The sequence below is a fragment of the Ornithodoros turicata genome, unplaced genomic scaffold (genome assembly GCF_037126465.1).
Source record: "Ornithodoros turicata isolate Travis unplaced genomic scaffold, ASM3712646v1 Chromosome124, whole genome shotgun sequence".
Lineage (NCBI taxonomy): Eukaryota > Metazoa > Arthropoda > Arachnida > Ixodida > Argasidae > Ornithodoros > Ornithodoros turicata.
In genome coordinates, this window is record NW_026999305.1 from 167,157 (window position 1) to 190,884 (window position 23,728).

The 23,728-nt window shown below is 46.8% G+C and overlaps 1 protein-coding gene across 1 annotated transcript in view; it reads left to right on the forward strand.

Annotated features, from left to right (window-relative positions):
• Positions 1-2,580: 2,580 nt before the first annotated feature.
• The window catches only part of LOC135371989 (hemocyte protein-glutamine gamma-glutamyltransferase-like), a 76,239-nt gene continuing 55,091 nt past the window's right edge, over positions 2,581-23,728 (forward strand). The window contains exons 1-6 of the mRNA XM_064605767.1: positions 2,581-2,665; positions 4,519-4,715; positions 11,668-11,877; positions 18,232-18,510; positions 22,365-22,483; positions 22,559-22,666. Coding sequence (XP_064461837.1) covers positions 4,562-4,715; positions 11,668-11,877; positions 18,232-18,510; positions 22,365-22,483; positions 22,559-22,666 — 870 coding nt within the window. The 5' untranslated portion in view covers positions 2,581-2,665; positions 4,519-4,561. The remainder of the gene's footprint in view (positions 2,666-4,518; positions 4,716-11,667; positions 11,878-18,231; positions 18,511-22,364; positions 22,484-22,558; positions 22,667-23,728) is intronic.

Here is a 23,728-nt window from a genome sequence, read left to right on the forward strand (position 1 = left end):
AAATAACGATAGAAGTGCATCATACATTTAGTTGACTCAGGAAATAATGAAATTAAGTGAGCCGTAGTAGGTGTGAGGCAGTGATCTCCGCTTTGTGACATAGGGTACCGAAACAGCAATTGAAACAGGGCAACTTGTGCATTTTCGTGTAGTCAGACTTGCGAGTGTTGTTGACAGTCAATACATCGTTGCATAAAGAAGAAGATCCGCATAGATATAACCTGTAGTCTGCATAAACTGCTATAACGCTTAACATAAGACTCCAGAGAGAAAAGTAAGACGTACAGTTCCAAAGGACTTGAAGCTCTTTAACGGGCAACGGCTGAACGCCTCAAACTGCTAGGCAGCATCTGAAGGCATGGGCTAGTCCCGGGACAGTCCGGATATGTACAAGGATGCATGGCCGTCAAGAACATTTGCAAATGCAGCAACATGAAAAGGAAAGGTACAAGTTGTCCTGCTTCAATTGCCATCTACTACGGCTGACTTAATTTCATTACTTCCCGAGTCAAATAAATGTATTTTGCACTTTATCCGTATTTCACCGCAATAGTGTAGAGCATCGCCACACAAGGAGTTGAAACTTTCCAATCACAATTACAAAATAAAGTTGTTTTATCCTCGTTTATTTCGTCTCGAGTTGATACAGCATCATTGCTAGTCCATTCGGGTGCACACAATCATTCCCAGCTGGCAACGCGGCCATGGCCCCGAATACCGCCCACATTACCGATATCATCCAGCATATCACCTCATATAAGCAACACAAACAATCGACATCTCGATAACGGCGTTTTCAGAAACTAACGCCCGCCTGCCTTCGAGGTGTTTGAGCAACAACCAAACACCTCTACACGCGAGTGGAGAAGCCCGAAACGCGCTCTCCCAATAGTTCCGCTGAATCCCACAAGGGTGTCTCTCCTCCTTCTCCGCCACACGAAACGGCGTTAAAGCCAAGGTTGCGGGGAGCTGTACGTCTTTCTCAAAAAAAAGAAAAAGTAAAAGGACATGATTGTCAACCGTCATCAACAGGTTGCGCCTTTCGGCTAAGTAACCCTTGGCGTTTATAAAGAGAGTTTAGCCATCGGGAGGAGCCCAACTTGGAGCGGGTCATGCGATGTCACATTTGAAGGACCTTCCCCGCCGGGCTCTATTGTTGCCCCGTCGTCAGCCGGCCGCCGACGCTATTTTGATGCTGAGCGTTGTTTACGATACCAAGGAGGGACGACCCGTGCGTAGTTCGCCCTTCGAAAGTCCTTCGTCTTGAACTCTTCCAGTTTTGCAGCAAACACCCTATATCACAAAAGGTTGTGGGTCATAAGCCGGCGATCTCTGTAGATTACATTGAGCTCGACAAAGCACCTGCCGAGCAGGTGGCGGAGAGCACCAAAATGGCGCGCCCCAGATAGCTGACAAGCGGATTTTGGACGGATTACGCTTGGTATATGGCTTCTTGGGTTGCGCAACGATCGCTCTGACGTCGAAATAGGCTCTACCCACAAGGCGTCAAAAGATCAGAGAATGACCAAACTCTCTCTATAAACGGCTCTGTATCGACCTGGAGTCACTGCGGTGGTCCAACGTCACGGTGGCAACGGGAAAAGAATTGCGGTACCCACTAGCTCGCGTGGCTCAGTGGACAGCGTGCTGGCCATATCACGTCGAGACTGGGAGGTACCCGGATTCGAATCCCGGTACCGGTTCCTGGGGTTTCCGTCAGATGCTTTCAGACATATGTCGGCACAGTCACAGTGACACCCGTATTTGTAGCTTTTTTGCAGCGACATTCTCCATAATACTCCAGCGGATGATGCGAAATACGTCATTGATTTTTGCGGCTGCGTAAGTAGAATGGACCTTTTTCACATACGCGTCGTATCCTAGCGGCTCTCCAACGAACCTTGCTCGGCGCGCGTCAAAACAAATCCACGTGGATAGCACAAAGGACCAAAACCGGTCCGGAGTGGGGCCGACAAGGTCGCGCCATTCCTGCGGTCGTCCCACTGGTCCCCACTTCCGTCGTCCCCATAGTGCGCCATCTATAGTGAAGACGATCATCCTCTCTGGCGCCTCAAGGTCATACGCATGCGCATAGGCCGGTGTTAAAAAAGGGTCCATTGCTGTACGTCATAAGTATGTATCTTCTCGTGCTCTACTAACTGCGGGAAATATACTGGGGCGCAGCCAGAATATATTCCATAGCAGACGACAAGAAGAGACGCATTTCATTGGAAAGTCGACATTCCGGCACCGTGCGAATGCTCAATGTAATACGCAGGTTTTGTCCCGTGAGCAGTTTTGTAGCGCTTTTTTTTCTCGCTAGAATGTTCCGTGGGGATGACAGAAGACGCGAACTATATCGCAATTTGTGATAGCATAGTTGTGCAAGTGGATACAGTCCTATACGACATCCTGGGTATAGTTTCGAAAAAACCCCGATCCCGTCCCGGGATCTCGGGATCCAAGCTTCGAAATCCCGGGTTTGTAAAAACGGCTCGGGATTCCGAACCCTTCAAGGTACCCAAATCACTCTGGGCTAATTCCTCAGATAACCGTGCAACTTCTTCCTGTAACAGGTTGACACACCTCCCCCGCCTGAGAATCAGAAAGGCTTCATATAATTCCACGTCAATCTGATAACGGAGGGAAGCTCCTGGAAGTCCCTGTACGTATGCATCAACAAATAAAAGTTAGTTAGTTGTGAGTTCGCACTTTGTACCGTCCCAGCATGTTGTTTCCTTCTTTGTTTGGTGTCTCGTGGCCGCGTTTTTCATTTATCATACAGGGTGTCCCAGCTAAATACGGACATATTTTTGTAAAAATATAAATATGTCACTTTTTTCTAGATGAAATCAGGTGCAATATAGCACATGCTGAAGGGCACTCCTTAGAAGGGCATTGCATACTCCTAAGGCAATGACTTAATTAACTTCCAATAATTAACTTTTTAATTATAAAGCGACGAAGTTGTCCCAATGAGAACATCTGATCCATTGGGTCACCTGATACCGGAGCTGTTTTCACAACAAAAATCGGTTGGATAGATCGTCCGCGAAAAATTCGTGAAGGAACACCATTTTTTTCTTTATTTTGTTCATTGCGCATCTTCTGAGACGCGTCTTTCCTTCACCCCCGATGTGAGAGGGTGAAAGAGCACATTATCGCCTCTTGCGTCCTGGAAAAAGATTAAAAAAACAAAAACAAAATGCAACCCAAGATAAGGGCAGTTCCGATAGAGTCACCTATACATTTGTTTTTGTTTTGCTTCCCCAAGTTAAAGCTAATCTTCGACGCATGAGGCGGCACTGTGCTCGTTCACCCTCTCACATTGGGGGTGAAGGAAAGACGCGGCTCCGAAGATGCGCAATGAACAAAATAAAGAGAAAATGTGTTCCTTCACGACTCTTTTCTTTTTTTTTTTTTTGCGGACGATCTATCGAACGGATTTTAGTTCTGAAAACGGCTCCGGTATCAGGTGACCGAAGGGACTAGGTGTTCTCATTGGAACAACTTCGTAGCTTTTGTAATTAAAAGGTTAATCGTTGAAAGTTAATTAAGACATTGCCTTAGGAGTTTGCTAATGTCCTCCTAAGGAGTGCCCTTCAGCATATGCTATATTGTAATTGACTTCATCTCTGAGAAAGTGACATATATATATATATATATACAGAAGAAATAAGTTCGCACAGAGCACCACCAAAGGAATATTTTCAGATTACTTCATTTAATTCATTTTGAAATTACACAGACACGACGTTTCGAACGGTAGACCGTTCTTTTTCAAGTGAAAAGATATAATGAGTTGGTCAAACAGAAAACACTCACTTTCGTGTGCTTCGACACTGGTGGGGGAAGGGAAATCGCAGTGCGTTGAGGTTGCCGAAGGGAGGTCATAAATTCTGTGTGCGGGGTCCTGTCGAGTGTATATATATATATATATATATATATATATAGGGGAGAAAAGACACGAGAGACTGAAGTAGGGAGTAGGGGAAGTTATTTATTAAGCTGGCATTTAAACTAAGGGTCTGGGGAAGTCTACGTTTCGGCGGAAACTCCGCCTTCTTCGGGACTGAGACTCAGTCCCGAAGAAGGCGGAGTTTCCGCCGAAACGTAGACTTCCCCAGACCCTTAGTTTAAATGCCAGCTTAATAAATAACTTCCCCTACTCCCTACTTCAGTCTCTGGTGTCTTTTCTCCCCTATCTATATTCAACATCCTGGTCGTTCGAACCTAAATTTTGTAGCGTATATATATATATATATATATATATTTAAAGGATATGTTCGCATTTAGCTGTGACACCCTGTATACAGACTACCCCAACTAAAGACCCTCAGTGGTAAGACAAGGTTCACCGGAAATATTTACCACGTTCTGCCCGATAGACCGCTTCATTAATTAAGCGAGGTTTTGAGGATTCTTAAATGTCATTTCGCTGCTTCTTTGAGTTATGACAAAAATCGGATGTACCTGTGCGCTAGGAGACAAAAGGATCGATTCCTTCCTCTCTTGCAGACTGTGCGGTTTCTTCAGTTGTGTGACACAGCGGCGAGAAGCGATGACTGAATCTCTGCAAGATCGAGACCCCTTCGTGGAACGTCTCAAGAAAGAGATATCCACCAACAGCGATTTCTTGCAATACCTAGAGGTGCTAACAGAAACACTTCGACCTGAAGGTGAACGAACGGTTCGGACTTTAATGGGACATACTGGTGAGATTGCACTTTCTTCACGGTCATGTTCTCCTTGGCACTCGTACAGAGTGAGCTGTAGCAAACCGTTCTGATACGAAACGAGGCCATGCGAAACGAGCGCCATGCTGCGCAGACGTGATTGCAAATGATGATTTCCCACGTAAGGTTCATCATGATTGCATATCACGAAGTTCATCATTGTATCGTAGAATGCTTCCCTACCGAAAGCTCATTTCGAGTCTCGTACCCCCTGCCTCTCTCATAAAGTGTACCATTCGATTGTCCTTCGTTGAAAATGGAATGCCGCGAATTTACCCGACAAAACACGCCACAGTTATTAAATAACCGAATTGAATTCCTAAAGATTGCAGAGCATGCCGCGATCTGTGTTGGCAACAATAAAAACAGCCACGTCGCCCTGCGGGAAGGTCCCTGATAGGACACAGAAATCGTCTGCTTTTGCGCGCGCTAGTGCATCGGCGTGAGCAGACGACTTCAAGAATTTCCTGGGCACCGCGGCAACTCTCGTACATTTTCTTTCAGTTCTCAAGTGAAAAATGCACATTCTAAGAAGTGGCAAGCATGGTGGTTTAGAAGAACTTGTTAATCCTCAGAGACAAGCTAAAGTCACAGGACAACCCCTCCCACAATCATAAATCTGAAGTCGCCGGCCATCGGCGGTCGCGGTCGCATTACAGCTCCGACCAAAAATATATTAAGCGCGCTTACATTACACTGCCCGTTGCACTCTGATCATGCTTCGAAATGAAGTGTCGGTGACGACGTACATGGGAAAGGAGTGCGCGTTGATTTAAAAACCGCATTAAATCAGAGAGTCGAACCGAACCCGAACCTTAACCGAAAACCGTTATTAACCGTTATTTTTGGCCGAACCGGAACTGAACCGAACCGAAAGAGTCGACGCCATCTTGGAGCTGAACCGGAACTAAACCGGTAAAAAAATACCGGTTTCCGGTTCAAATAACGGATCACACGGAATTAAGTGCGAAAGTTTGGATGTTGTGCATGAACACAAAAACTATTTTTCGTATTTTTTCTCCATGTATTAGCTTCGTAGACATCGTCTTTCTTCCCGAAAAAGTCGTGCCCTGCAACAATGATTTGGATCTTCTCGAGTCACGAAATAGCAGCAGATAGTAACTGAAAACTGCCAGGACTACTAACGTCTAAGACATACACATAAATATATAAGAATTAAAGGTCAACAGGACATTAGGGACAGTTTTGGGTAGTAGTCATTAAGTGACATATTATAATAATATACTGGTCAGAGTCAGCTATACACAGGGTGTCCTGGCGCTGCATTTCAAGATCAGTCCGTTGCAACAAAAACGTGTCAGTTTTTCTTTGACAGCGCTATGTCTTCGAGATCATCTCTTCCGTTATCGCAAGCATCCTGTATATAAATACCAATACGCGGACCAACCGACGTATATGTCGTCGGCTGTGCGACCTTCGGTCTTTCAAATATTATCCCCTTCGTTTTTTTTCTTTTTCTTCTTCTGTTCTCTTGCACGTAATGCATTGCGAAAGCAAACTACCTGAGCTCAGCTCTAGCACATATTCGTGTATACAACGCTGCACCATAATTCCCAACGTGTGTGCGTGTGAACTTACATAAGCCCCTTATACGCTAGCCACACTTAATGAAACGGAATGGCGGTAAGTTCACCTCCTCACCAACTATAATCTTGTGTGGCTTGACGAAAGCAGGGGCGTGTTGCAAAAACGCAGTCATTCGGGACGATGGTTGCTCAGGAGGTGAAGTTACTGTCATTCCGTTTATAGCATTAAGTTTGCCGCGTGCCTAGGGTACTAGAAAGTAAAGCACCGGCCACACCATGCTGGTCAAATGAAGAGAACATGAGTTGAGAACAAGAGAAAATGAGTCGAACTCTCTGTTTGCACTTGCTTTGTCTTTGTTCCACAGACACTTCACGCTCACGCCGAGCACGGCGGCGGTCAGTGCTGACACAATAACGTCCCCGAGCTCCCGATCGCACCATTCCAATTCAACTACATACCATGAAGCGTCGTTATTTGATTAACGTGTATTCGCGATCCTGACTGATAACGAATAATTTCAATTACTTAAATGGCTTAGGCCAAGGTAGCAGGCTTGGTTGACATGGCAGATAATCCTGGTGAGATTCCGCTAACGACCCCGCGCCCTGAGCTATACGTGCGGGGAAAGTCAACCCAAACCAGTAATTCATGGGTATGCTCTTCTTGTACCCGCTACTAATCTTGTCTTTCATGTCGCACAAACTCTTTCAAAATCCTGAACCACCACTGACGCCTTCCTGCCCACTTCAAACACTGTAACACACACACGGAAGCTTCTTTTGACCTGCCTGTTGTGCTCCATTCGCACCCATCGTTCCTGAACCGGTTCGGGAACCGAACCGTTTGCAAAGAACCGGTTTGAACCATTATAATTGCCTTCTGAACCTGAACCGGATCCGAACCCTTTTCACCGAACCTGAACCCGAACCGGACCGTTAAACGTTTCGGTTCGACTCTCTGCATTAAATACACGCAGAAAGAAAACACGTGACTTAGCTTCCACGTATCCGGTTATACGCCACGTTTTCGGAGACCCCACAGTCAATGCTCGGACTACATTCTCCGCTCGCGGAGGCATATGCCTGAGTGTCCCCATTTCGAGAACGAAGGGGATGACTCAACCCAAGGTGCTTCTGCAAGTTATAATTACCCCTGACAAAGACGACGTAGCCGCAAGCCGATGTCGTACGTGACGTATGCATGAGAGAAGCGCACGTTTTGTCGTCTGCTGTTGCGGCACATTTCGACAAATTCCTCGATAACGACTTGTAATGGCACGGAGAAGGGCGCGACTGTCGTCTTTGGACAAGCTGATGCCCCATCATGCCCAAGGATGACCGTCGGCGACCCCGTGTAGAAGCCTGGTCTGTCTCTGCATTGTCGGGTATGCACACGACCACGTACCCGCTGTAAAACTATGCAGTGGCCCATATCCAACAGCTTCCTGTAATATGCCAGCACGTCAGCAACAATGGACATTAGAAGTCAACGGGTACCCATTGTTGCCAGACATTGGAGGGCAGCCTTAGAGTCAGTGTAGAAGAAGTCGGATGCGAAAGACGAGAACTGCCAGTCATGTCTTCGAATGAGTATAGGCACATGCGGAGCTTGTTTTGGTGGACGAGCTATACGTAAAAAACGAGAGTAATATCAGCGCACTGGTCACTCATCATACACAAAGTGAGCGCATTGGACACTCCTGCAGCAACATCACATTTTCACTCCACGCCGGGAACGAAAAGCGAAATGGATGGTAAAGCGAGGGTCCAATTTCAAGTTGAACGTGCTTGTGCCTCAACCTGAAAACGTGGCAGGTGCGACTTCATCTTCTGTATGCAGGACCGGAACTTGTTACTCCTGCGACGTGAAAGCTTCAGCAGCCGATGATGGACTAATTCAAACGGAGATACTGAGGGCACGTCTCCTGAAAGCGCTGGATGACAAGCGTTGTCTCTCTCCCTTCTGCCATGACCACTGCCCTGTCCTGGCACGCCCAGACACATACGGAGGTAGCCTCCGTATGTATCTGAGCATAGAAGACTCTGAAGCTTGGACTCAGAGGATGGCGAGATCCCGTGCAATACTGGTAGACTGTAGAGGTGTGGACCGCGCAACAGGGCGCAATGAGTGGCCAGGAAAGAGGCCAGGAGAGGAGAGAGGCGAGGGCCCTACATGTTGAGAGAACCTCTCAAGGAGGAGCTTGACCGAATGGAAGCCGCCGGCATCATAGCGAGAATGGAGAACCCTCAGATTGGGCAAGCCCCTTGGAAATAGTCAGAAAAAAGAACGGCATGATCAGAGTTTGCCCCCAGAGCTTGGACCCAAGATAATTAAAGGAAGTCTCAAACAGGAGCATTTTGCCATGCCGAAAAGAGAAGAAATTGAAGCTGAGCTTGCCGGAGCTACGTTTTTTACAAAGTTAGACGCAAATGCAGGCTTTCATCAGATACCATTGGACGATGATACGTCACGGATCTGCACTTTCGGAACTCCGTTCGGGCGCTACTCTTACAAGAGATTGCCTTTTGGTATCTCATCTTCGCCGGAAGTCTTTCAAAGAATACAGAACACAGATATTCGAAGAACAGATAAAGAACACAGATATTCGAGGGACTGGAAGGAGTTAAAGTGCATATTGATGACGTGTTGGTGTGGGGAACAAGGCGTGAGCAGCATGGCAAGCGGTTGCGCAAGGCTTTGGAAGTAGCTCAACGCGAGGGACTTACTCTGAATCCCGAAAAGTGTGTGTTTGGTGTACAAGAAGTTACTTTTTTGGGAGATCGTATATCCAAGAATTGAATTCAACCGGATCCCGAAATGTTGAAGTGTGTCTTGCAGATGCCAGCACCGTCGAGCAAGGAAGCTGTACAACGGATGCTGGGGCTTGCAGCGTACTTCGGGAAGTGTCTTCCTAACTTATCCCAACGTACAGTTAACCTCTGAGAACTCGTCAAGGAAGGACGCTACTCTGAATGGACTGAAGTGCACAATCGTGAATGGGAGAGCCTGAGGACAGCCTTGGAATCGTCGCCGGTCCTGGCGTTCTACGACCTGACACCATGACTTCTGACTTCTTCTTCTGACTTCTGACACCTTCTGACACCTTCTGACACCATGTATCAGGAGGCGTGACGGCGTGGTTAGGTGCAAGTGCCAACAGCAGCGAAACTTTATTGTAGCGTCTTTTATACAGAGCCAAAAGGGGGCGTACATGGCGTGCGGGACAACCAAGCTATCTAGAAGAGAATGACATGTTCTTACTGAACCTATCCTGATACAGGCGGAACAGTGGTCCCGGCGCGACTTGCCTGCTAGACGGCGGTTCGCTGCTGCTTTGCCGAAAAACTTTGGGTGATGAATGGCCGAATTACGCCGAACATGGTGTTCGTTGCTCGGGTCACCAAATTTAGAGGAGGTGGAGTTCCTCTGCATGACCAGTGATGATGGTATGTCCCAGCGGGCAGATGTGCGTGGCCTCACGCTAGGACGGTGCCGGTAGCCGGTCTTCCACGCGCAGTAGCGCGCGGCAGCAGAGGCGTGTCGTCGTCGTCCACGGGCCGCCACAAGAGACCACTCACTCTGAGAAAAAAGGGAGTATGGGCTATTCCTTTAGGGGTGTTCACGTTCGCCGCACATATGACTGCCTTTGGAGAGTTTAGGCTACTTCCCTTGTAACGGCGTTCACTTGACTCTCCTTCTCGAGGGAGTCCCCTTGACTCCCATTTCTGAGGGTGTTTCCATGACACCTTCCTGCATGTGTACCATTGACTATCCTACCCAAGAACAATGCGGAGAATGCTAAGCACTCCCTTTTCTACTCTGTCAATAAGTGATTTGCTTGGTCTTTGCTTGTTTTTTTTTTTTTTTTTTTTCAGATCCGCGTTGGACCGCGTTCCGAAAACATAGGCCCTCGCGCCGAAACACCTTCTCAGTCTTGTTCAAGAATCGGGTGTATTGTCATCAAGCAGAAGAGCCACCTATCGAGGCATGCTCCTTAACATGAATCAGGCACTCAGAAGCTGTCGTTCGGATTGAATTACGCTTTACAAACATTTTACAACCTGCTCCTACAGTTGACGGGAGCGAAACACTTTCTCTAACGGTGGCAGACATACGCCTCATCAACTCGAACTGCATCTGCAGTTACTTCGAGGCACTTAGCGTTGCAGAACAGATATCCCTTCCTGTCGGACACTGCGCTTCTTACTTGACCTGCTGTGTCCATTGCCATTATAGAGTATTTCCATGGACACTTTCCCTCAAATGAAACCACCGATCCGAGAACAATTACGATTATAGCTAAAAAGACCGTATTAAAGAATCAAGCATCTTTGTGAGCACAAAAAGACAAGATGTAGGCGCGAGCTTACTTGAAATGTTGCAGTACCTGCTCCTCGGTACCGAATTTTGGGTTATACTTTCCAATGATATCTGTCACCAAAGGCTTTTCTTGGTACAGCCAAAAAATGAATGTCCCCTGCAGGGATACAACCACTTTTGCCATGTCAGATACAGGCTCGCTCATCTAATTATTATACTTTCATTATTTGCAGAATCGTCTCGATAATCTTAAAAATTAATAAATGTCCGAGGCTGCACTGTTGCGTAGTCTGGAAGAACCTCCTCATAAACATTGGGGAGTTCGGCTAACACCCCTTCATGAAGGGAGTGCACGCAACACCCCGTATTAAATGCGGTGACGGAAGGGTGTCGCTGCGACGCCTTCACTCTTCGAGAGGGTGTCGGAGCATCATTTGACTCCCATTTTTCTGAGAGTATACTGAGCATTACATTTCTCATTTCATCCAGCTGTAACACGATTTCCCTGCTACATTGAAAACTCCCCGCGTAGACATCGGAAATGAGCGGAAATCGTCGGAAATCAAGAAGCGTGCAACACCACATTGTGGGAACAAAAGTACACACTTTTAGTTCATGACTCACGCATAGCCTTAAGAAGTTTCTCCTGGGCATTTCCCGCTTTCATTTCACGCTATTTCACCTTGTTCTGCTTTCACTTTCCTATGTGTGGACTAAGTAACATTATTGGTGGGGACCAGAAGAAGGAGGCTGCCACGAAGTTTGTCTTCCGACATATGCTGTGGATCAACCACTGCCGTAGCCTGAACGACGCATTCCCGCATGCTTTCTTCACGCTTTCCCTAATGATCCCCTCCACTGTTGTAAACGGAAGTTAATCCGTCCATCAGTCCACACGATGCGAGACTAAAGTCGACAAGGTTGATTTGGACGCATGTAAACGCAAAGCGTGCTTTTATTTTGAGAGTGTGTGTGTGTGGGGGGTATTGGTAGGATCGGCTTGCCGGAGTATAGACAATAGCCGTAAGAAAGTGCAACTCCCAATGGCCTGATTCACTTGCAGGAAGAAGCGCTGGTGGACCACTGCAGGTTCAGCATGTGGATTGCCACATAAAGCAGAACACGCGATCCCACACGACGGATATGTTCAAGTTGACTCAGAACAGGAATGCAATGCTGGTGGTGCGACGTGGGGCTCCTGTTACCTTCAGCGTTAAGTTTAACAGGAACTACAACGGACGCAAAGATCGAGTGCTTCTCATCCTCAGCTCTGGTAAGTATTGTTCTTACGTGTGGTCTATAAGCGGGCTGAGAGGCAGACAATGCGTGATCGCATGACTTTGGTGGTGCATATGCGCCTGGTTACGAGAAGAGGAACATGACAAAGTCAGTTCATGTATAGTGCAGCAACTTGGTGTTGTGTTCGTCCTTCTACGTTTAATTGCCTCATCCACGACTACGTTACGTCTTTCTGAGCTGTGCGCGCGGACGTGCCTATATCTGCAGTAGTGCTGTGGTCTCGCACAGAGCACAGCAACAACAACCATAGCAAAGAGAGCACATCCAAAGCTGAAGGGTCCCGGTTCAACCCTGCCCGCAGCCGCAAAGAAGACGTGGTACTTTAACGTTTAAGCACGAGTCTCGTTGGTTCAGCCATACGCAACAACAACTGCACTGATGATGATGATGATGAATGGGGAAATTCACCACCTGAGTGGTGGCCCACTACCCGAATGTCGATGGGACTGCATGAGATGTTCAATGACAATGAAGTGACGATGGGGCAGAGATGGGAACAAGGCTGCGCATCAGCATCTACGGACTAAGGCCTCCGTAAATTAAGGAAGGTACAGAATGTGTGCGTACAACTACAACTTTATTTTAAGGTGAGGAATGGGGAGTCTCATCGCCAGAGGCGCTACTCTATACCCAGAGAGGCGTACTAAAGGACATAAAGGAGATCGAGGTCTTTAGAATATCCAGGAAAATCCGCAGGGCGCGACAGTGTTGCCGGATGTCCAAGGCTGTGACGTTCAAGAACTGTTGCCAAAGTGAACGGTGCAACAGTGACTTGCTTCATTCGCATACAGGGTGTCCACGCTAAGTGTGAACAGATTTTTTTAAAATATATCAATCACTTTTTCCGAGATGAAATCAATTGCAGTATAGCATATGCTGAAGGGCACTCCCTAGGGGGCATTAACCGACTCCTAAGGCAGTGTCTTAATTAACTTTCAATAATTAACTTTTTAATTATAAAAGCTACGAAGTTGCTCCAATGAGAACATCTGATCTCTCCGGCCACCAGATACCAAAACCGTTTTCAGAACAAAAATCCGTTCGGTAGATCGTCCGCAAAAAAATCGTGAAGGAACGCCATTTTTTTCTTTATTTGGTTTATTGCGCATCTTCAAAGAAGCGGCTTTCCTTTACCCCCAGTGTGAGAGAGTGAAAGAGCACAGTGCCGCCTCATGCGTCGAAGATTAGCTTTAACTTGCGGAAACAAAACAAAAACACAAATCTATCGGGGGACTCTATCGCGACTGCCCTTATCTTGGGCTGCATTTTCTGTTTTCGTTTAACCTTTTTCCAGGACGCAAGAGGCGATAATGTGCTCTTTCATCCTCTCGTATTGGGGGCGAAGGAAAGACGCGTCTCTAGAGATGCGCAATGAATAAAATAGAGAAAAAAATGGCGTTCCTTAACTAATTTTTTGCGGACGATCTATCGAACGGATTTTTGTTCTGAAAACGGCTTTGGTATCTGGTGACCGAAGAGATCCGATGTTCTCATTGGAGCAACTTCGTAGCTTTTATAATTAAAAAGTTAACTATAGAAAGTTAATTAAGACATTGCCTCAGGAGCTTGTTGATGTTCCCCTAGGGAGTGCCCTTCAGCATATGCTATATTGCAATCGATTTCATCTCGGAAAAAGTGATTGATATATTTCAAAAAAATCTCTTCACACTTAGCGTGGACACCCTGTATATGACTATAACAATCCGTAAAGTAGTATGACCGTACTGCACTCTTTTTTTTTAGTATGAGTCCATTTCTTATAGATTTTTGTGTATCTTTTCAACACTTTTTCAGAACAGAGCAGCGTCGAAGCGAAATAATCCGCCATAAGTGTCCTTGGTGGTATAAATTAAGGTTCTACGCACCTTTGTGCAAATGTTGCGAGGCCGTCCTTTTTAATGCAACGTTCGAGTTATCGTTCACGGCATATTATTATTATTATTTCGCTCCCTAATGTTCTCTGATGTCTCTAAGTCGTACAAAAGTATAACTTTCGGATATTTTACATTCCTGTGCGCAAGTCGCTTAATTGAAAATGCAATTTATAGGCCGAAACCCCGTAGGCGCAACGTAGAGATCCTACGGGGAACCCCCGCTCCGTCGCGCCCCTAGCGTGGAAATGTGGGGATTCCCTCGTCACGCTTTCTCTATTGATCTCTCCCCACACTGGCAGACCGTACCAGCGGAGCAGAGAGGAGCGATCCAGGGGCCGTGGCCAAGCAATGGTGCGCCCAGCCCAGTACGAAGTCAGGACCTATGCCGTCCTTGACAAACAAGGTCCCTCGGAGATATTGCTGTAAACCATGGTGGCTGTATTCCTTTAAGGTACATGCACCACACCGCTGTTTTAAAGGTTCTCCTCGGTGTGCCTAGAATGGTAATGCACAAGAGCTCGACAGCAAGCATGCCAACATGGGTGCAAGCAAACATGGGTGAAGACGCTAGAACCCGTATTGTCGGCTACATAAATGCAATCTGGGAATCGGGTGACATTCCGACCTCGTGGAAGCACTCCGTCGTGTTTCCCATCCTTAAACGTGGGGAACCTAAATTCCAGCTGTCCTCGTACCGTCCGGCATCACTCACCTCTTGTTTCGCAAAACTTATGGAACGGCTCGTACAATCTCGGTTACAGTGGTTCCTCGAATCAAACAGTGTGTTACCGAGCTGCATGACGGGATTAAGACATGGTCTAAGTGCAGCCGACTCTGTCCTCGAGCTTTTCATCGGCAGCTGACAGCGCCAAAATCGTATGCTCGCAATGATTGCGGTGTTTGTGGACGTTCGTCAAGCTTTCGACAACGTCACCGGCACAGTTGCCGCCAACTGTCCCAGCGTTACAGGCGTCACTGGAGGAGCCCTCCGCTTTGTGGTCAGCTTGCTCACTGGCAAAACTGCATAGGTCAATTACTGAGCTCTCCTCGTTCTGTGGCGTTCAGTGTCGTACTGGCTGCTCTGGCAAGGTCTTTCCCTAAGGCCCGTCCACGGATCTTCCTCTCAATGTATGCCGATGATAGAGCCCTCTGGTGCATTGGCTGTAAAATGGGACAGATGAGAACTCAGATGGAGGCTGCTCTAAAGGCGACAGCGGACTACCTTGAAGATGCTGGCCTGTCGATCTCGATTGAGAAATTCAAAGCCATGATCATCAACAGGAGACGCTGCAGGAAAATCGAGATCACACTTCGCGCCACACCATCCCTCATGTGAAGACCCAACTCTTCTTGAGTACTGCAATAGACGAGAAGCTCAGTTGGAGTCTGCAGGTCGCGGCTATCAGGTCAACCATCGGAGCCTTCCAAAGTGTTGCATAAAGTAAAACCCCGAGACTAGGGAACACGAAAGGACAGAAGCAAACACGAAGTCTCAAACACAGCTGAAAATTTTACTTCACATACAAGAATTGTATACAACCAGAGGGAAGGGAGCAACCAGTTGAGGACAAAAAGGGTCAGTTCGGGGGAACAAGAAATCTGCTCAAGGCCGGACCGAGGAGTACGGATGGGTTGCTGACACAGTTCCCACAAGAGGTTATGCATAAGGTCTCTCTCAAAAGTCTTCTGTGGGGGTCCAATTGGGAAGCCTTTACAATTGTTTCATCCCATAGAGGGAAGCAATCTGAGCATTCTTCCAAATGCTTGGCAATTTCGGAGTTCGAGGCTTTATTTTTTTACTTTTAATGAATGCTCTCTCAAACGATCATTTATGCAACGCTTTGTCTGGCCAATATAACAGAAACCACAAGCTAGGGCGATCTGATAAACAACATTTGAACAACAGGGGACGAATTTGTTCTGGTGATTCTTATAGGTAACTTCAGGCTTCGCGAAAGGCGTGAGGCGATCAAGTTACCTGTAAGAATCACCGGAACAAATTCGTCCCCTGTTCTTCAAATGTTGTTTATCAGATCCCCCTAGCTTGTGGTTTCTGTTATATTGGCCAGACAAAGCGTTGCTTAAATGATCGTTTGAGAGAGCGTTCATTAAAAGTAAAAAATAAAGCCCAAACTCCGAAATTGCCAAGCATTTGGAAGAATGCTCAGATTGCTTCCCTCGATGGGATGAAACAATTATAAAGGCTTCTGAAGACTCTGAAGACCCACAGAAGACTTTTGAGAGAGACCCTGTGCATAACCTCTTGTAGGAACTGTGTCAGCAACCCATCCGTAATCCTCGGTCCGGCCTTGAGCAGACTTCTTCTTCCCCCGAACTGACCCTTTTTGTCCTCAACTGGTTGTTCCCTTCCCTCTGGTTGTATACAATTCTTGTATGTGAAGTAAAATTTTCAGCTGTGTTTGAGACTTCGTGTTTGTGTCTGTCCTTTCGTGTTCCCTAGTCTCGGGGTTTTACATTATCCATCATCTTCACCAGCTCGCTTGATTCCTAGCCATTTTTTTCATTCCAAAGTGTATTGAGGCGACTCCGTGGTGCCGACTCCACGGCGTTGAGCATGCTACACAAGTCTCTTATCCTTTCCAGCACACACCAAATCTTTTCACACCCCTAAAGGTGTAAAATGGGTGTAAAATGGCTGTACACAGGAGTAATACACCATCTGTGCACCCCAAAAATCTGTTTGAGAGCTTGAGGGTTTGAGGGTGTAAGAATGGTGTGTTACACCCTTTTCTGGAAAATCTGGGTGAGGGTGTGATACAGGGTGTATTCTAGGGTGTGTTTGAATCTTGAATATACATTTACTTTGTTCATTGAAAGGAGATCGAATACTGCAGACATGACAGAGGATCATTATAAAGCAGCGCATTACATAGCAACAACCACAATTATATTTTGACGATGAAGTGGGCAGGTTTTCCACATTACATAACATTACCTACGAAACACTAGAAGAACGCACGACATGACGAAAGAATAAACACATGGCATGATTAACAGCCAGGCGTGGATTAATTCAGGCACACTAAGGAGAGCTTGACATCAGTTAAGAAATAACATAGGCAATCAGAGAGCGCGTCACATGAATTGACATAAGTAATGCACATTACAGAAGCGCATGACATGGATTGATAACGCGCCTGTCATCCGGGAGTTTGTGCAGGTGCAGCACGTCACGTGAAACGCTCTTCCAGTTTACCAAAACAGTGGATTCCTGAGTGGTGGTTACCACATGGACATGCAAGTGGCAGTCGTATTCAACGGTGGTTAAACACAGGGCAATGAAAAGAATCTGAGGATTTACAACATATATTCCTAAGATATCTGAAAATACCGGAAAGCCATTTTCAGGAATTTCTTTTACAATTACACAACTTGCTGAAACTGCAAAGCTATCAATAGTGACACTTCTGACAGAAGCTTTCTTATGTGACATTCTGGTACCTGTTCAAGTGACACCTCTCTTGCTCCATCAGCATCAGTAAAAGAAAAAGAAAAACAATTCAGAGCATATAACAAGCCATGCATACCATTTTTCATATAGCTCATTGAAGTGTGTTCTGGTGAATTGGACTATCCTTGAGTTGCCTATGTATAGCCGTATATATTTCCTTAACATGACATTCTTATACACATAGTTGATCGCATTAGAGTTCACCAATTACCTATAGACATCGTATTGCCAACTGTAGGATGGACTGTAGGAGCAACTTTCATTGAATACTTTAGATGCAGTGAAACTTTTTGTAAATATGTTCATTTGGTGATTATCAAAATGACATACAAATACACTTCATTCCTAGATGACCCTGGGCATACACCCAGAAAGTGTTGTCAGCTCGATGCGAAAAAAGTAGCTTTTCGCATCAAGCTGACAACATTTTCTGCGTATTTTCTTATTCGGAGTTGCTAATTACACCCTTCCACATGATTGCACCCTAACAATGTTGACGGTGTTAAACTACACCTTAAGAGGTGCGTGCCCTGCACATTTGGGTTTACACCCTTTAAGGTGTAAAAAGATTTAGAGTGTACTGCGTTTTTATCAGCTATGACACCCAATGTGCTGAGGACTCTTTCTGACGTTACAGTCGATGGGGGAGTGATCAGGAAGTTTCCGACAGCTTCCTCGGATCGGCATATTTTTGCTCGTCCTTCCAGTGCTTGTAGATATCCGCAGAGGCCAATCGGGCTTTCGGTGGACTCCGGAAACGCCACTTTTAATAATAATGAAACAAACGTGGTTGGTTGATTCGAAAGATTCGATTCGCTGTTTTGGGAATTGGGATTGGGATTTCCGAATCTCGAATCCTTGCCTAGGATTCCAGGATTTGTGGATTCGGATTCCCAGTCCCTAATTATCAGTTGCAGAAGCAGTGAGTGGAGCCTAAAAACATGAACCGGCAGGCCGTGAATACACATGTGAGATTTTACAGGGCAGAGTCCGAGTGAAGAGGACGGGAGTCTGATACGACTGGAAGTTCCTCGGGCGAAGGGATCCTTTTTCGAAAATGACACTTCTCCCTGGAGCATTTCCCTGGTGCTGGCGGACAACAGGAGTGTCACCTTGAAGGTGATGCTTCCGTCGACCACCGCGGCAGGGCTGTGGAACTTGAACGTTGAAACGGGATGGCGTGCTTCAGACATGTCATCCGACAGCTTATTATCCGAAACCAGTGCCACCTTCTACGTGCTCTTCAACCCCTGGTGTCCTGGTAAGTCTTCGTTGGGCTTTCCCGACTTTCATGGGCGCGATGACAGACGTGTAACGTCTTAGCACGAGCATAAATATTCATCCTCGTGCACTTCATCACAATGCCCATAGTTATTCAAACCATCCAAAACGGAGTTGCGCGTTTCATCCTCGGGAACTATCAACGTATCGCAAGTGTCATTTCTATGAAAATTAACCTTCAGCTAACCGATGTTGCGGTACGCCGGAAAATTTCCCTACTGTGCCTCTTTCACAAAATCTATTACCACACTGACTCGCTGCGAACTAACATTATCCGTCGTGCCACGTACATCTCCCACCGCAGCAATCATCTCCAAAAAATGCGCGTACCTATTTCGCCTACTACATGCTTCGCCAATTCCTTTGTTCCCCGTACGTGCCAGGACTGGTACCACCTTCCTGGCTGGCTCACATCCACTTCATCTATTAATCTACTAAAAACCGCTCTCGTGATTATGTTACACAAGAGTGAGATTTCCTAACGCAGCAAGTTGTTATTACCAGGGGCGGATTTAAGGGTCTGTCATGGGGGAGGGGGGTCTTAAGGAAATTTCGTGCTTTGCGGCGCAGCATCGTCCAGGAGACAGGGTTTTTACATAGGGAACACGACCGTATGGGGGGGGGGCGGTCACCGCCCCCCGCCCTTCCTTAAATCCGCCCCTGGTTATTACTCTCATGTTGTTTTAACCTCTTGCAATCCACTCCCCTCTGTAACGCTTCTTGCCCTTAGGGTAAATAAATAAATAAATAAAGTGCACATCATACACAACAGTCGAAATAGGGGTCAGTCACTTTCATACTGCATGGCCAGCAAAGAAGGAAAATGAAAAGAGCGAATAAAATGTTCGGGACACGCAAAGCAGGCTACAGTATATGTCTCAACCCCACCTCTTTCGTTTTCGCTGCGGGGGTAACAGTAATAGTTCTTTTACAAGAGTACCTGACCTACAAAATGGCGTAAACACGGGGTAGCTGGTGGATGAACTCCATAACAGCTCCATAAGAACTCCATAAGAGCCTCAGTGTGGGCACACAGAGGGACTACACACAACGCACTACTCAAGTCACATACGGCTATCTTGAGTCGTGTGTTGTGTGTCGTTCGTCTGTGTGCCCAGACTGCGGCTTTTACATTATGGAGTACCTTACGGGTCCCGCGAAAGAGAGTACCAAAACGGTCTGCAGAAAGCCCTCAACGCCTTCAAAGAGCTCCCAAGAGAACGGGTGAAGTCGCGGGAGGATCTGGACAAGAGTGGCGGTTGGGTGGCTTACTCACGGCTGCTCGTTGTGCTTATATACCCGGATTTCACGGCAATCAACCACCGAGGTCGTGGCGCTCCGCACAAGACTCATTTTTCGGGTCAGTTTCGTAAATTGAACTGTGCACTGACCGCTTGATTAGTAAAGCAGGTTTTCGACTAATCCCAAACGCCACATCACTGTTACTCTAAAGGCGTAACAGCCATACTCAGTGGATGTGAAATGAGTTAGTGTGACACGAAGAGGGCTCGCACTCATGAGAAGTTGCACCTGGTGTAAGGTGCTGGAGTCAACGATTGAATTACTGAAAAATGTACTGAATACTGAAAATATAGTGTATACAGAGTGTCCTGCCGAAAAAGGGCCAGGGGCTAATGAAAAAAACAGAGTGATCTACACAAATGGAACCAACTGTACGTGCTTGGCAGTTGTGTGGTCTGGCCAAAAATATATTTTTCAGCGCCCCTTGTCAACTAATTAGCGGTAATTAATTTTCTAACTTTTTAATTGTCGGTTTTAGCTCTCAGATGTCAATGAGGAAGTTGCAGTACATGTCGAAAAAGACGCAACTGAAGTGGTTCGAGCTTGCTATGGTTTGCGGTTTCGTTTTTTCCCGGGTTTAAAAATTCGTTTCAGAAGCCGCGCGCACCACAGAGCGCTCCCCATAATTCGGCGCCCGCGCGCGACGATTGCAGTGCACTCTGATAGGCGTGCCGTGAAACAGGTGAAATATCTTCCTTTTGTGTGACGTGGCCCTAGGATGGTCCCCAAGCGCCAATCTCGAGGTCAATGTACGTCGGAGGGTGCTGGAATCGTCACGTACGGGTGCCGGATAGCGGGCAGCGATCTGCGGTCCGCCTGGCATCTGAAACCAACTTTTAAACCAGGGAAAAAACGAAACCACAAGCCATAGCAACCTCAAACCACTTCAGTTGCGTCTTTTTCTACGTGTACTACAACTTCCTCATTGACAGCTGAGAGCTAAAACCGATAATTAAAAAGTTAGAAAATTAATTGCCACTAATTAATTGACATGGGGTGATGAAAAAATATTTTCGGATAGACCACAGAACTGCCAAGCACGTACAGTTGGTTCCATTTGTGTAGAGCACTCCGTTTTTTCTTTAGTCCCTGGCCCTTTTTCGGTGGGACACCCTGTATACTGAGTGTGTGATGACAAATAGAATAATAGCAACTTAAATTTAAACTTAAATTCCGCTGAATGTTTACATTGTATCAACTATTTATTTTGTGTCGTATAACAGTCGTTGCTCTTGAAACGGGCCAGCGAGGAGAGGCTGATGCTATACTGGAACTGTGACTTTGACACTGTATTAGCGTGAGTGAATACCCGTGTGCTGTCGCGCTCCAATATTGGTGTCGTACTTGGGGTTGGAGCACACTGCGAGTAAATACGGAGAAGCGCGCAGTGTGTGCGAATAAACCTGCGTTAAAAAGTAATTCTTGCGTTCAACACGCCCACCGGAAAGAGAAGTGTGCAACAGAATGATGAAGATGTCAGCTGGAATGCCGCGTTTGCGTCGTGTATTTTGGTGCCTTGTAAGTAGCGGGACCGGCATTCACAATAAATGGCTCTGTGAGTGCGCATTGCTGCAGTATCTTGTTCGTTATAACATGTATTATCACTGAAAAACACCTGTGTTTGAGACTTTTTCACTCGTAATAAAAGTGTTTAGCCAGTTATGTGGAGTTCCTCTCCTTGCTGGGAGTACGGAAACGTTCGCATGGGACGCCGTCTAGCAGCCGTTGTAGAAACGCTGCGTGCGGTTAGCTTTGGGCGTTTTTCGACAGCGTCGCTTGCTGCTGAGAAAAACTCGGCGTTCTGCCGCCCGAAAAACGCCACATGCGGTTTACGCTTTAATGATGCATAGATCTGATGCCGCGTACGTTTTCGTTTGCCGGTAAACAGAAGCGCAAAGGGTCTAAATCTCTAAGGTTAACTTATTTTTCCGTTAGAGTTCCGTCCACGTTACCACGGTCTATCCAGACCTTCTTGCACGGGTTGCACAGCGGGTTGCACCTTCTTGCACAGACCTTCTTGCCCGTATAGCACGTCTGAACGTGCTATACGGGCGCCAATTCCTCCATAAAATGGGGAAAGCTGATTCAGCGAACTGTACACTTTGTGCAACCGTGGAGGACCCTGCGCACCCCATTCTCGTGCACTGCTCTAGATACGTAATTCAAACGGCTGCCATGAAACCTGCTCTCGACCGACTGGACAACCGCACCTTTGACCTCGTAAAGAGTGCTGGGTCCTTGGCCATCTGACAAGAGGTATGCTGCCTTGTCAGCGCTTGTGACGTTTATTCAGAGGTGTGCGATGGAGTCAGTCGATTAGGACCATGCGGTAATTTACTACGCGAACCGGTGATTTTTTATTTTGGCCTTTGACCGATAGTTATCGCGAAAGTGAGGGTTCTCTTTTATATTTATTTTTCATGGGGGGGGGGTCTGTTTATGGGAGTAGCCGGATTTGTCGTGTGACGAATTCAACCTCTCCCTAGTATTTTCATCATCAACATCGTTTCTTTTTTTTAATTTTCATTGCAGATGATACTGTATATCTCGATGATCAGGCCATGATAAGGGAGTATGTGCTTGCTGATACCGGCAAAATATACCAAGGAACCTGGGATTACCCATCTGGGAAGCGGTGGTATTTTGGCCAGGTACTAGTTTGTTCTCCCATTTTGTGAACCGTTTCATTTGCGTCGCCTCGTAAAAGTAAGCCCTGCTTGCTATAGTTCGAAGACGTGGTCCTGCCTGCCTGCAATTACTTGCTGGAGCTCGGGGGCATGACAGCAACAGATCGTGCTTCGCCAGTTGCTGTGGCACGAGTTATAGCAGCAGTGGTAAGCAGTATATTCATATTACATCGAGGCTCATCAATTACCTCTTTCCACTTTCTATTAATTTCATTCATCCACCCTTTTGGCATCCTAAAAGTTCCACTTGGGTTCACCAGAGGTGGTCCTCACGCAGTCTAGATCAGGGGCCTCAGACTCACATTGACTGGCGGGCCGTGTTTACTTTAGAGTACGTCATGGAGGGCCGCATAGATAGCAATGACCATAACAACCCGCAAAAGCTAAGGACAGGAGCGGTGTTTCTAGTGTGGATCCGGGCGGGGCAAACGTATTTCATTACTGGGAGATTTCACTTTATATCTGAAAAGGAACGAGCAAGCTGCCTTCTCAAATCGGCCGTTTCCTGTGCTGCTGGTACGTACATACTGCGTTGTCGCCGTTGCTTCTTTACTTCTGCCTTAACTTGAACAATAACTTTAACGCTCTGACTTAACGGCACTACCGCATCTGTCGCGGTGAGTTCAGAAACTACATTGCCACTTTACTCCTCGTCTAAAACCCGACGCGAATTAGTGGGGTTGTTTCTCTACAATTTGATGTAATGTAATACAAGAGCAGACGACGGTTGTTGGGAGTATTCCGGAGCTTCCTCTCTGGAAACATCACTTGGAGAAGGCAAATCAGGTGGTGGTGGGTGGTGATAGGGCTTGCTGTTGTCGGCCTCACGTATGTGGGCAACGTCACGACTGACGCCCTGGGGGAATGTGCATCCTGGGCCGACTTCTAAGGGAACTGTGCCGACATATGTCTGAAAGCGTCTGAGGAAAACTCAGGAAAAACCCCAGACAGCACAGCCGGCACCGAAGGCAAATCAGTGAGGGCCCTTTGACGCGGACAAGGCCAATCAGGAAGAGGCACAAAGACCTTGGCATCCGACCGCCGGGCGGGAGTGATGGTGATAGCATCCGCAGGTAGCGGAGAGGACTGAGATCGGCTCGTGGAGTGCGGTTTCTGGATAGCGTCGTACGTGTTCGTACAGCCAGGAGTGTAACATCGTGTTCCACGGAACATGGTCATGTCAGCACCCACACTGGTAAGCGAAAGCCT